The sequence below is a fragment of the Strongylocentrotus purpuratus genome, unplaced genomic scaffold, assembly GCF_000002235.5.
Source record: "Strongylocentrotus purpuratus isolate Spur 01 unplaced genomic scaffold, Spur_5.0 spur5_scaffold_15, whole genome shotgun sequence".
Classification (NCBI taxonomy): Eukaryota; Metazoa; Echinodermata; class Echinoidea; order Camarodonta; family Strongylocentrotidae; genus Strongylocentrotus; species Strongylocentrotus purpuratus.
This window is the reverse complement of record NW_022145600.1, coordinates 15,548,819-15,563,770: the sequence shown is the minus strand read 5'-3', so window position 1 is coordinate 15,563,770 and position 14,952 is coordinate 15,548,819. Positions and strand designations below refer to the sequence as shown.

The 14,952-nt window shown below is 33.5% G+C and overlaps 2 protein-coding genes across 3 annotated transcripts in view; one reads left to right on the top strand and one right to left on the bottom strand.

The window, feature by feature from the left end:
- Positions 1-2,494, top strand: part of LOC581446 — a 28,640-nt gene extending 26,146 nt beyond the window's left edge. Inside the window, exons 4-5 of the mRNA XM_781442.5 lie at positions 401-632; positions 1,266-2,494. Coding sequence (XP_786535.1) covers positions 401-632; positions 1,266-1,270 — 237 coding nt within the window. The 3' untranslated portion in view covers positions 1,271-2,494. The remainder of the gene's footprint in view (positions 1-400; positions 633-1,265) is intronic.
- A 3,002-nt stretch (positions 2,495-5,496) lies between these two features.
- Positions 5,497-14,784, bottom strand: LOC581387 (protein FAM166B). Of its 2 annotated transcripts, none has more exons than XM_781391.5 (7): positions 14,538-14,784; positions 12,846-12,921; positions 12,273-12,456; positions 9,892-10,116; positions 9,202-9,382; positions 7,904-8,031; positions 5,497-7,367 (listed from the first exon to the last, which is right to left on the bottom strand). In XM_781391.5, the coding sequence occupies exons 1-7, from the start codon at positions 14,627-14,629 to the stop codon at positions 7,252-7,254; spliced, it is 1,002 nt and encodes a 333-aa protein (XP_786484.4). In that variant the 5' UTR covers positions 14,630-14,784; the 3' UTR covers positions 5,497-7,251. The 2 variants fall into 2 exon arrangements, with proteins under 2 accessions (XP_786484.4, XP_030841525.1); XM_030985665.1 differs by having other exon boundaries at positions 9,214-9,382.
- Between the last annotated feature and the right edge of the window lie 168 nt (positions 14,785-14,952).

Below are 14,952 nucleotides of genomic sequence, written 5' to 3'. Positions count from 1 at the left end.
ATTTAATGATAGAGTTAGCTGGTTACATACATCTGAGATTAAATTCTGCAGTAAATGTCCATATTCTGAAATCCTTAGAACAATTGTGTTATCTTCATGAGACCAATGATATGGATCAGACTTGATTTAACACTTTTGTTATTTTCCGGTTCTACATTTCATGCCAGATATTTAAGTACAACCGTATTGTAACAACTTGTTATTTGATATTAGTACTAAAGAACCTCAAACCCCAACAAACCAAAATGATAGTAAATCTCATTATATATATATATATATATATATATTATTGTGTAAATTTGTAGTCTATTGCATATTTTAAAAAGATTGCTACAAGATGGCAATCCACAGATTTGAACCAACATGATCTATTTTTAAATTTTCATTTTGATACTGCCAGATGACGGTGAATTGGGAAACAGCTGACGTGACTGACAGACAGAGAGCCATTCTAGAAATGGCCATGGCAGTCACCAAGAACGAACCAATCACAGATGAACATTTTACTAACCTGGAGCGGCACGGTCTTGACCAACGTGATGCCTTTGACATTGGCCATTATGCTGCTTTCTTTGCTCTGGCCAACAGGCTCGCTATCTTCACTAAACTAAGACCAAATGATGAGTTCTCAGGTGAATACAAATGTTCTCTTTCATGTAATTTCATTGAAATTTCTTAACCCCCAAAAAACAGTTCTGTTTACAACCCATCTTTAAGTAGAACGAACCTTGATTATGATAACAGTGTTGCGGGTAGTACAAAACCCTTTTATACTCATCCCTTCTCTCCTCTCATATGGGGATAGGCAGAGTTAAATCACTAAAAACACATTTCTTCAATTTTAGGGGACAAGTCCTCCAATTATGTTTTGTAAATGGTAATCAGATCTTCTTAATCTAAAGTTAGCATTTAATAGTTGTACTCTTATTGTTGCAACTGCAAATTCCTTTGAACATTTCATCATGCTATTATTTAGCTTGTCTCTCTTCTTTTCACCTATGCCCTGCTACATATATGTAGTTTGATACTCACTAGTGAGCTTAAAGACACAGGAGTGCTCTCTACAGTACAGGAGATATATCTATCTGTAATGAGGTACCAGAATAATCCTCACAGGAATCCAGGACCAAATTGCACCCGTCTTTTATCAATATTTTCCTTTCTCTATCATTTTTCTGAAATAGTTATACTAAATGCACATATATGCCTGTACATTTCAGCATTACAGACAATTTTTCTGTTTTGTTTGTGCCTCTATCCTACAGAATAGTAATGTGTAACCCAAGACTCAGCAGTGATCACTAAGGAACAGGAGATACATATCTGTAACGTGATACCAGACCAGGTACTCTTAGGAATCCAGGACCAAATTGCCTTCTGGGCTCCATGTCTTACAACGGGGCTGCAACAAGATATCCAAGCTACATGTACTGCCATATGATGTTGAATACGGTGTTAAAGAGGTTGATAGACTCCTGATTGCCTATATTAGCCATAATATACAATCTGTTGAAATGAGAATTTCTTGTAGGAGGGGGGATAAAATAACTAAGCTAGATGTAATGTGTTAGCTGCTGAATGCTCTGTTTTAACTCAGAATTACAAACTGCCTTCTGAAATGAATGATTTATTAAAAGAAAGGATATATACATAGTTTAACAATATAAATTGCCATTATTGATTGTACCTTACAAGAAGTATGAAATTTGGTAGTCAATAGAAAAGTACAACAGCTCTGTAAATCAAATAGTATTCTTTAAATACCCTCACGGTAGATAAAGTCAGTTCATTCATACAAATGACCTTGGTTAGTTACATAATAATTATCTTCAGATATGACTGTAAAACCACAAGACCTCAGGTTCTATTTTATGGCTTCTTAAATTTCCTTGTTCGTTTTAAACCAATTTTTGTCTTAATGAACATAAAATTTAGGTTGATAACGGTGGATAATGGTTGATAAAATTCAACAGATTGAAAGTAAACCGTTGCCATTATATTTCTTACTCTATTCTGAATTCCTGGTAAGTGATTATTTGGATGCAATGTTGTGTGAAAACTAAAATTTGGTACCATTTGACTTGAGCTTGACCCTTATGCAATCTCCACAACCCCCTTAACATTAGATTAAAATTGTATATAGGAATGCATAAAGGAATGTATTGTGGCAGAGGGAAGCCCTGTTGAATAATCATTCTAAACAGGCAGAAAAATTATACTGTAGGGGGAGGAGACATAAATTTGGAGTGTGTATGCATCTGTTTAGTTGTTATTGAATGGAGAAATGTTTAATATAAGGCACAGTATTGTACAAATATTGCATACCATACAGTTCTCTACAACTTAGTATATGAACCAACAGAATCTGAATTTGGGGGAGAATATATAACTTTTTGGTTAAAGGGATAGTTGAGTTCGGTTTTCAGACCGCAAATGCCTTCAAAGTACATGGTTATTGCTCTTATTCTTATCTATGACATTTCTAGTGCCCTTTTAGGACCTAAAATTGCTATGAAGGTAATTTTAGACCCCAAAATGTGTGAAATTTAGCCAATACGAACATACCAATTCAGCTCCACTTTGAAAAAATACAGTGACCGTTAATTAATTAATTAATTAAAAAATAACAATACATGGGCCGGCTGGTTGTGTGTAATATAACCAACACGAAAAAGAACTAATACCCAACTTGAGTCAATAATACAGATTTTGTTGTTGTTGTAAGAGAATGATATATTTATTAATTTGAATATCCATTGGAATAAAGCAGTGTAGAAATATATTAAAAACTCATTATACAGATAGCTATTTTTCACAAGTTTTGTAGATACAGTGTGATCTCGATCTTTCTATCTTTTAAACTTAGATATATACCATTTCCATTCAAAATGCGAAAGCGCCCATAATATTATAAAAAATTGATTCAAAAAAACTTTCTATGGTGGTTTTTGTTTAAAAAGGTTTGTAAAGGAAAAAAAGCAGTGACTTGTGGGAAAGGATGTAATGCTGCAGGGAGAGGAATTCACATGGAAGGCTGCTGCAAAACTTCAAGTTAACAAAAAAGAAGAACTGAAATAGATACTTTATCAAATGTGAAGTTGCTGCACCTAGGTGAAATATATGCAATTTCTTGTTCTCTTATTATACCATGTATTGTCATTGAGTAATATTGTGCTCTACTAGATTATTTTGAAAAGAAGCCAGAAAAACAACTGAATTAAAAGAGTAAATTTAATTCCTTCCTGTATATAGTACTATATAATTTTATATATCTAGTCATGTTTTATGTGATGACTGACAGAATGTAATATGTGGGTAAAATAGGGAGTATTATAATCAATGTACATAGTACTTTTGAATGAAAACATGTGTCTTTTACAAGTTTCATAATCAAGTTGTATTCATGTGTGGGTACCTACTCAGGTTAATATATTTTGAAATTATTTTCAGGATGACATTAATATATAACTCTTTTATTATATGTAGAATGCATTGGTTTTTGTGTGTATGCTGCTTGTAATTATTGATTATTTGCAAAAGATTATTTTGGTATCAGGGAAAGAATGGAATAATTGCTGTTGGATTGCAGATATTATTATTGCATATTTTATAACTGCAAAGTAGATTAAGGTTTGAAAATGTTCCGTTTCTCTTTTGTATGAATTCATTTTATTGTTTGTGTGACAAAGTATATTCATGAAATACTGCTGCTTGTAATTCTGGTATATTGAATTAAGGAGCACTATGTCAACCCACCTAAACAGAATAGCTAGATGCTTCTGTTTTCTTCAATATGCTAACTTGTAGTTGTAATTTTTGTCTGAGGTTATTAAAGAAGATGTAAAATAGTTGTTTTGCCATTTGTAAATTGCAATAATTTTACACAGTAAAAAATAATCCAGCATAAGCAATACAAAGACTGATTTACCTTCATGAAAACATACAAGTAATGAAAGAATCTTCAACAAACAGAGCATTTGACTTTTTGTAACTTTATTATTTCAAACCTGAATATATTTCTCATTTACAGAATGTGTGTTGTCAACAGCAAAATAACATTATTTGTGTAAAACTTCTACAGAGAATTTAAGGCAAAAATTCAATAGGCATTTGAAGAAACAATAATCAGTTGCTGGCACTCTACATAAAAACATCATTTACAACAATCCATATTTACATAAGTACAGGAAGAAATAGAATTTTTTTGCCTGAATGACCACTGCTAAATTGACCAGCAATTTAAATAGTACAATTCAAAATCATTTGGAGATGCTATTGTATGTATTCATTGGTAAGAAATGCTGCACATTATGTCATATCTGAAATATATATATGTAACGTTAGGCTGGATTAATACAATGTTATAACTCAAATTAGTGTCTCTATTGGTTCATAAACAGAGTTATTTTTCAAAACATGTACCACCGATTCTTTATTGTATTTACCATGCTATATTTTTACAAGACTCTTTGTCTGTTTATGTTTTCATATCATAGTTTGATGTGAACTGTGATTTTTTAGTATTGTATAACATGTATTACTCTTAAGCCTGAAAATAGAGTTTAGTACTGCTTTGTAATTTGAATTCTTACATTAACAGCCTAGAAATTAATATGAAAGTTTGATTGTGTATTACATGATAATAATTGTATGGATTTGAATCGTAAACATGAGAACAATTTCACTCAACTGTAGCATTTAAAAGATTGGTCCAAAGTTTTAAACTATTTCTAGTTACATTTGGAATTCATATGACATTACAAACAATCCTTGGCATGTGTCAGTTCTAGTATGATATTCTTCTGCACAAAAATAAAAGATTAGAAAGTTTACAGAACTCAGCTTCCTCTTAAATCTTTTGTAAAAATTTCTGGACATTTATCACATGGACTATCCTCACAATTTTTCTGCCCCCCTCTGCCATTATTTTCAAATATTGTATATAAAACCCTCATGTAAAATTAGTTCCTAAAGCACAACATGTGACATACAGTACAGAATGCTTGTACCATGGGTGAATATTGTGGAATGGCAAAACCAATATACTCCTTTTAAAGAAATCTAGGAGAAGTAAATTGAAGTTGTAAAACATACTAATTTTGAATGTCTGCTTAAAAAAATGTACTACCATTTAGTGAAAGATATAGTCATGTTTACAATACAACTTATAGTTTCCTTCAAGAGATTAATGTAGCATTTTGAGTATGTAAAATAAAGCAAATTTAGGTACTCTTTTTATTGATGGAAAATCATGGAATGTTTCAATGAATACCTTTTATCATGCATCATTTTGTGTGTTTTTAGTGCTGTGTACATGAAGTCAGGTATGAATATTTGGGACAGCAGTAAGAAATGAAAACAAAACTTAACATAAATTACAATAATTCAGGAAAATAGAACATTTCTAAAATGATGTATGCAATGTATGCAATATTTGGATGTACAAATAAAGTGCTGAACTATAGCTGAAATTTCATTTAAAATGCATACAAATTATCAGTGGAAAACATATAAACTTTATTAGTCAGCAAAACAAATACAAAAATATCATTATTTTATATTTTGTTAATTCATCATGAGCTCAATAAATGAAAGAGGAATGCATTGACCAGTTCCACATCCAAAATTGCAGATATTCTATGCAAATTATGATTTAAGTTTTATTTTTTATTTTATCACTTTGACAGGTCAAGATACAGAACCGAGATATAATACTGACTTCTTTGCACTTATTTGCATATATATCTGCCCCTCAGACAACATGTATAGAGAGCCAACATTCAAATGAAGTTGAATATGCATATTACATGAAGTGTGCCCAGAAAACTCATAAAATTAGAATTGTTAAAAACAATCTTGACACCCTGTATGATGGTCTTAGTTTGTTCTTAGATTAGATGTGCACCAAATTAAATTACAATTTTGGAATAGTGTGTTGTTTTAATCAATATCTCTTAAAGACCGTCATTACTACTGGGCCTGAAGGGATTAGACCACACAGCGAGGTCACTGACAGGGGGCTATCTCATTAACTCAGCTCTCAACTAACATAAGAAAAAGAGGATCATGGGGGATCAACAGGCACTGATTGGGGAAGTTTTCTATATAGAGGGAGCAAGTAGCTACAAGTAGGACAGAGGGGCTTTAATTACCACATCCTAATAATTAAAGCTTATAAATATATAAAGGATATTTCAAAAAATAAAAAGTTACATATTGAATGAAATAAGATTGGCCTATCATTTGAAGACAGGAAATTATAGGGAAAAGATTATCAAATATGTTATAACATAGGCAGTAGCAGGAGTAGCATTATATTTGCATGAATTGTCTCAATCTCACAACCTTTTAAAACTTCCAATGCATCGTTTTCCATGAAAATAAGTGGATTATCAGTTAACCTTCTTTGACACAAACTAGCACTGAAAATGTCAAATATCAAGAAAAGTTTGTCTCTTACATAATTGTTACGAGTAAAACAATTTTTCAAAAATCATAGGTTGTGGCCAGCAGTACATATTGCCTATACAACACAATTTCATGTTGTAGTTGAAGCATATTAGATTGTCCCATGGAAATCTAGAGATTTTGTATGAAGTAATCTGACTCTTAGTCAACATGAATTTAGAGGTTGGAGGGGCCATGTACATAATTTTGTCTTTGTTTTAACTTGAAAGGCTGTGCTCTTTCCATATTAACAATTTTAGCAATCATCCACATTAAAAAAAGTTTAGTATGTGACAATCTGCACTGCAGTTGTCAAGTATTTAGTCAGAAGTACAGGGAGAGGAAGAGTGTTATTATTAGGGAATATAAAGGGTGCCTGTGAAGAATGGAATGAAAAGATAATGGAGACAGAGAGGGCTTTAAGAAGAAGAAGACAACATCATTAAGACATGTTGAGCGATTGAGAGATACAGAGGGAAGATAGAGAGAAGGAGAGAAGAGGAACACATTAAACAAAAATCATAAAACAATTCTGTGAATCTCTTGTACAAGTTCTCACAACTTCTGGACCTTGTTCAGCAAGTTCACAAAACATTGAACAAATACATTTCTTCTCCCAAAAGTCAGCAACCAGCCAACATACGACACATCTTTTGACCCCTGAAAGATGTTTGCATATGCTGTTAGGAGGTAAAGTTCTTTAAAATTATCACACAGCTTCGGGTCGAAGAATGATCCATCTTGGAGGCCGGCTGACTCTGTGGAAGGCTGACATTAAGACATAGCACTACTGCTTCCTGGTGATCAAGCAGATTGTTGAAGTGTCTGTAGATGTTCACCATAGTTGGACTGTCCATGACTACACACAGGAAGAGATCTGGACGCATCACCATAAGTATGACCGAATCGGTAACGGATTTCTGTCAAAGAAAAGAAAATCGTAAGTATTTAATGTATCACCCAGTAGAATGCAATTTTTTTCTTAAAATAATTGATTCCAATTTATTTTTGTGTTAGTTATTTGATATTTACATAATCATTACTATGTATCGATTTGCATAATGATGATAATGATGATGACAATGATGATAATGACAATGATACTACCACCACTGCTACTATTACTTTTTGTTATCACATACTTTATTAAGTTTATTTATTGAATATAATAACAGAAAGCATTTAAAATTAAATACATATAGTAATACAAGGCGTAAAAATGATAAATATCAACATGTACATTTAAAAAAGAACAGGATGAACATGTAATGGAAAAATACAGTGAACATGTCGTGGAATAGCTACATAAGTATGGGCACTTGGTACATTGGTTTGTTTATGCTGTTCTACAATATTGTACAAGTAGCATAAAGAGTGACTACAGGATGCAGTTGTTTGAGTTGGTGTGGGGAACCTAAGAAGCAATCATCCTAGAATCCTCTGTAGGAATACTTACGTGGAAGGTATCCTGTGTACTTGGGTACCATGCCAATATCTTTGTAGAGTCTCCTCTGCATCAAGGTACTCTTATCATCTTTTGTCAGCTGCAAACTGGCCTTACCAGCAAATTTAGGGACAGTAGTCCTAAAATGAAGAAAAAAAACATGATGTCAAGGATATGAAATAAATGTAGTTTGAGATGAGAATATTTGCACTGACAGCCTAGGGAAAAGCCCTTGTGACGCATTTTAGCCTAAATCCTCAATTTTCAATTTAATTTATTGAATAAAACTGAGAAAATTTAAGCTTTTCGTTTGGATACTTAAGATAATATAGCTAAAATTCCTCTAAGATTAATGATAAATTTTTGACACTAAACTAAATAATAAAAAAAAACTTCACTTAAAATCTATCTCAGTAAAAGGTACTGCAGTGAAGGCACATCAAAATTGTCTTTACACAGCAAACTGATGTTCTATGAGTGAAAGTCAATCTATTCATATGAGAAACAAATTCTACAGCGAGCTACTTTTAGAAAATTTCTACCAGGTTGTTGCCATAGCAACTACAATGTTCTGGCATAGAAAATATTACAATTTTAAGCATGAAATGGATACATGTATTTTTAATGTTTTTCTCATTAGAAATTTATGTTAACTACTGAAATTATACAAGTTACCATTGCAACAGCCATATTCTAGCATAACCATGACCTTGGATGACTGAGATTTTGATGGAAATGAAAAGGGTAGCTCAAATAGACAGATTTAGTCATTTACATGATATTTCTTTGCTGTACAACTAAAATTTCCATTTTTTTTCTTCTTCTAAAAAATGTATGACTTGGGAGGAAAGAGGACCTATGATAATATGCTTCCATAATATATTTTGACTACTGCCCCCAAGGGAGAAGGCACGTAGAAGAAAAGTTAAGATGTTTTTGTACACAACAAACAGGAGAGATATCTGTTATACTTCACAATCTACTTTAATACCAAACTGTCAATTTGAGATTCGCATAGACAAATTGATCTCATATTCCAAACATTCATAACTTTCTTATTATCTAGCTGTTTGATTTATTCAAACTTTCGTCATTCTGTTTTTATCGTATTTTTCTGCTTTCATACAGAAAAACTAATTCCAGGGGTTGGGTTGCCCTTTAAGTACACTATGAAAATGTGACAAGGTGTCATGTAATAATATTAGAAAGTTTGAAAATTTTACAATTACAGTGCATCCTGATGATTGACATGAACAGAACAAGATACAGTTATTACAAGCAAAGAAAGAGTCAAACTGAAGTGTACTTACTTTGGAACATACCCCGGCTTGGAGATGATTGCATGCCTGTCTGTCTCATCGTAGAATACATTGAGTGATTTGTCACACATCTCATTATACCTTGCTCCTAGACCTAGCTCAGTCACACCTTGTCTTGGTATAAAGCCTTTGTAACCTGGAATGGGAGCTTCCCTCGATTCTCTCTTGTCGTCTATTTATATAATTAAACACAGAAATAACACAAAATGTGACGAAATGAGAATATGATTCATGGAAATATCAACCTGGGTGAAAGCATGAATAACAATTTGGCACCCATCTTCAAGAAATTTCTGTTGGTAAAATCAGTGATGTACAGTAGATTACAAGAATGATTACATCCATGATGATACGGGTAACTATTTTAAACTGTTGAAAATATTTTGAAGCATTATATGCATTCATGCATGTTCTTGGATTCTAAGTGAGTGTTTTGTTTCTATTTCTTGACTAATTTGGCACATTATATTATTGTTAATATTATTATACTGTATTATCATATTAACACAGTGGGGTAATATTTCTATTTCCATGATATGATAGTAAGTGAAATAGCATAAAAGTAATTTGGAGTACATACATGTAGCCAGATTTTATGAAGCATTGGCTTTGAACTCACAAGAGTTCTTTGTTATAAAATGGTATGGAGCAAAATGAAACAAGACAATATAAAATTCTTACCTAATAAAACCTTTCCAGGGTTTTGATCTCGGTAGAAGTTTAGAGCCTTAATGACCACCTTCTCATCCCTCTTGGGTTGGAGAGGTCTTGACTGGACCACTGTCTGTTTCAGGGTCTTGATCTTGGTGTCGTGTTCTTTGGTAGTGTGGAGGAAATCATCAATACAGACATCACAGTCCTCCTTGTAGGTATTTCCAAACTTGAAAGGCATCCTGGGGATGTAGCCTGTCAAAGCGTGGAGAGAGGTAATAAATATGTAAATATATCTTTTTCCTCATACCCTTTTCTTTCACAATATTTTCTCCATTCCTATTCCATTTTTGTCTCGCCTGCGTAGCAAAAAGCGAGATATAGGCGCCGCTTTTCCAGTGACGGCGACGGCAGCGTCAACATCAAAAACTTAACCTAAGGTTTAGTTTTTAAATTTTTAATATAATTTTGAAATTATAAGTTCTCATTCAATGAAACTTGGACTAAAGGGTCATCAAGTATTCCCAATTGTGTGAGCAGAATTTCAGGTCACAAAATCAAGGTCAAAAGACTTAGACTATGTTGCGGCATCATTATCGAAAACTTAACCTCAGGTTAAGTTTTTGAATTTTTAATATAATTTTGAAAGTACATGTATAAGTTCTTATTCAATGAAAAAAAATTGACTAAAGGGTTATCAAGTATTCCCAATCATGTGAGTAGAATTTCAGGTCACTAAATTAAGGTCAAAGGTCATTTCAGGTCAACATACTTAGACTCTTTTGTGGCATCAACATCAAGATTTTGAAATTTAAGCATAATTTCAAAAGTGTTTGTTCAAATTCCATGAAACTTGTACACAAGGGTTATCAAGTATCACAAATCTTATGACGCAAATTCCAGGTCACAAAGTCAAGGTCAAAGGTCATTTTAGGTCAGTATGTGAGGATTTAAAAAAAAAAAAAAAAATTTGTTATTTTTTTATGTTCCGTTAAAGTTATTAATCTTGGTACAAATTATAGTACATAATTCTTCCAATGACCTTGGTCAATATTCACTTCAAAATGCTGATTATATTTAGAGGATTTCATTGGGGGGGGGGGGGGGGCCTGCTAATGGGCCACCCTGCCTATGAATAACGTCCCAACCTCAATTTTTCATCATATTGAATTGCGTAATGCAGGCGAGACCGCCGAGAGCATTTCCCTTGTTCTTTCTCTTTGTCTCTTTAGCATTTTCGCTTATAAATCTCTTATTTTTTCATTCTTCCCCTCTTTTCCATTGTAAATAATAATAATAATATTAATAATAATGATAATAACAATATTAATGATAATAATATTAATAATAATAATAATTTCGGTAGTAATAATAATAAAAATGATGATAATAATAATACAAATAATAATAACAATAATGTTAATAATAATAATGATAATACTACTACTACTAATAATAATAATACTAATACTACTACTACTACTGATAACAACAATAAATGTAATACTATCAACAATATTTATAAGAACAACAACACGATCATTATTAATAAAGACAATAATAATAATAATAACAATATTTTCTAGGAGGCCGGCAGAACGTGATCTCTTTTGGCTGAACATAAAAGGAGTAAAATCTAACATTTCTCTGAGGTTATCGCATCACAAATGGGCATGTCTTAGTAAAATAAATCCTTGCGATAAGGCCAAATAACAAAACTAACTGGACTTTAAAAAAAAAGGAGGAGGCAGGGCATTACTATTTACTATTTTGCAATTTGTTATAGCTAGCCAAGCCTACCAGTATTTATTCACAGATATTGTGCTATGTGAGTATACTGATGCAATGTTTGACAAAAACAAACGATTTGTATCACTTAAGGCTTTTTTTTGGGGGGGGGGGCTGTTTTTCTTCTGAATAGTAAATAGTAAAAAAAGGTGGCGGGCGGGGATGAGAAAAACTTAATTTTTGTTATTTGGCCTAATGATTCTCAGAATACTGATATAAGAAAGATTTTAAGGGTACTTTATATCACTGAGATAATTTGAATCTCAGAATACCACTCCAGGGGGGGTGTTTCACAAAGATTCTAAGTCGAACTTAACTCTAAGTTGGACTTAAATATTATGGATAGCCATTTGTAGCCTTATAATGAAATATATTCAAAAGCAAAATTTCAAGTATTTTAGACTTTTCATAAATTCCACATCAAGAACATGACATGTTCCATGATAATAGAAAATATGAATGATTTGAATCACCATTTTATGCCTTTTAAAATAACTTTTACAAAATATTTTCATAGATGCAAATGGCTTTCCATAAATGTTAAGTCCAACTTAGTGTTAAGTTCTACTTAGGAACTTTGTGAAACACCCCCCCTGGTCTTTATATAAAGATGGTTGTTATACCTGTGTAGCCTGGCACCATCTTCTCTGTGAGTTTGTTGTCTCCGTTAGATCTTGGTAACTGTATAGGCCTTCTCTCCCCACTTAGCGTGGTGGCAGCAGTCAGCCCAGTCCCAACATGTTTGCTGGAGGCATCAAAGTAGTTGTTTGGCCATGATGATATAATGGGATGACGGTTTGCACGTCTCTGGACACAAACAACAAAAGAAAATTTGATCATTTAGGGAATAGAATATCAACTGGAGTTTTGTCATTTTTTTTACCATTTCAATTTTTCAGAGACTTTTTTGTCTAAGTCATGACCTACTATGTGGTAACTTTTTTCCTTGTCAATTTGTCTTCTTCTTCAGAATCATCCCCATCCCCCCCTCCCCAACTTTTCGCTTTCACAAAACATGATCTGCCTGCTATGGATGGCATAAATATGGGCACCTACATTGTAATCATCTATAGTTCAAATAATGATGGATATATCTGTTTCCAGAGTGATATTAAACATCAAATACCAAATAGAAATTAACTAAACATGAAGAAAAGAATGAAACATGAATTCAAATAATTTTATATTTCTCTCACATTCTCCAGTCTGTTGGTTGCATTTCCATATGTATCTCCAACATGGTACTTGTACTGCTCGATGTATCCGCAGTAGCTGTAAAGGCAACAAGATTAAAGAAATTAATATAATATATATATTCCATTAAGTTGTATTGTAGTTGTTGAAATTGCAGAGATAGTGCTCAATTGGGAGGGGCTACCCCACTTTTTCAAGTACCCCTAAAATCTCCCTTTCTACTTTGAAAAATTGCCCCCGTGTACTCCTAATAAATGACTCTTTTTTTCTTCTTAATAAGCAATCATATCCCCCATCTTATAAGTGCCCCTTTTCACTTCTGATACGTGACCATATTTAAATCTTATGAGAGACCTTTTTTACTTTGAAGAGTGCCCATGTTACCCATTCCTTTCTAATAAGTGCTTCTTGCCCTTCTTTTAAAGGTAAATGAAATCCAATAATCTTTAGCTGATAGCCTTAATAGAGCTTATGAGCCAGTTAAAAAAATCTTAAAGTTAGTCTCATTTGATTATTTAGCAAGTAAAGCAATTTTGCAGCTTCCTTGCTCACTATTCTCCCAGTGGAGCTGCCATTATACATTATGTCAGAGTAGTACAGCTTGTGTGTTACCCAGGCGCGTAGCCAGAGTTCGACGTTTGGGGGCACATACATGTAATCGATAGAGGTAAAAAAAAAGGGGTCTAAAAAGTTAAACCGATCTTGGAAATTTTAGGGGGGCACGTGCCCCCCCCCCCCCCCCCCCCCCCCCCCCCCGTGGCTACGCGCCTGCACCTGGTGATACCCACTGACCTGTATTTCATTAAAATGCAGAATTTGATGTGAAATGCATGTTTAACATGCTACTTTGTCACAATGCCACCTCACTAATCTTACAGTTTTTGCATTGCTCACAAATAGATCTTCAGACCATCATCAATGTATGATGCTAAAGAAGTACATGTATCTTGAGTGTAAAAACTCCAAAATTGTGAAAAAAGGGCCTTCCTTAAAAAAAAATGACCCTTAAAAATGGGAAGGGTTTCAAGGCTTGAGCAGCACACCCCCATCCAAACTAAATCTGAGTACCCCCCTCCCCCGGGGTGAGGTTGCCCCTTGTAGCTAGGTGCTCTTGTTTTCCAGAAGTATCATTTTTGTTATTGGTGCCCGGCCTCCCCCCACTTTGAAAGTTGCTTTACAGCCCCTGCTAAAATGTGATGAATGAATGTAAACATAAACATGAACATGTTTTTGAAGGAAAAAGAGTAAATACATACAGATCAATATCCATGTCTTACATTTTTACTACAATAATTTATTGGGGTCACAACTGCAATTCTGGAGTTCCAACACATAATACTTTTATACTTGGGCAAACCGTTTTGTTTTGCTGTTGATAAATGCAGCATGAAATTTTCAGACAAACATTATCATGATTATAACACAATCTATTCACAATCACAGTGAAATATCCCATAACGAATAGTTATATATATGTATAACGTCACTAAAACATAAATACACTTTAGAACATGTTGTTACTCATAATCAGTATATAATTAATATTGTTATTGCATCATGTCAGTTAGCACAATGGAACATACAATGTATGACATACTCATTAATATCTCCAAATGAGAATATACATGTTCATGTACTAAGCTTATCTGTACCGCATATAGCTACTTGACAAGACACTAGTATAATTTTCTTACCCGGGTACTTGTGTGCCTTCTTTGAGTTCTGCAAAGTCTCTCCTACGATTTATATTCCACGTCGTGGAGTTTGACATAGTTGTGTTCATCATATTGACAAGATTTCCAGTAGGTACACCTTCAAGAAAACAAAATATCTATAATTTAAGCGATTTTAATATAGTAATAATAGAGCGAAATCGGCGTCCGCTACCAAAACATTCTATCTCTGACTATGTATACGCGTGGCGTGTGTACGGGACAGGCGTTGCTATCCACAGGCTTGTTGCTAGCTGATTATGCCGTTGTCAAGCCCCCTTTGACCAGCCAGGGGTCCTCTGTGTTCACTTTACATCTATTCAATCAGCGGGGTGTACGCTGTACGCTGCGCAAGAGCGAATCTTCTCAGACTGACTTTACCGGGATCGCTCCATGC

What these genes read in the sequence shown, in the direction of transcription:
- LOC581387 (XM_781391.5), bottom strand. Translation starts at nt 14,629, where the DNA reads ATGATGAACACAACTATGTCAAACTCCACGACGTGGAATATAAATCGT. An exon ending in CCCTGGAAAGGTTTTATTAG is followed by an intron (nt 9,383 to 9,891) that starts GTAAGAATTTTA and finishes TTATATAAATAG; the next exon opens with ACGACAAGAGAGAATCGAGG. An exon ending in GTACACAGGATACCTTCCAC is followed by an intron (nt 7,368 to 7,903) that starts GTAAGTATTCCT and finishes TTTCTTTGACAG; the next exon opens with AAATCCGTTACCGATTCGGT.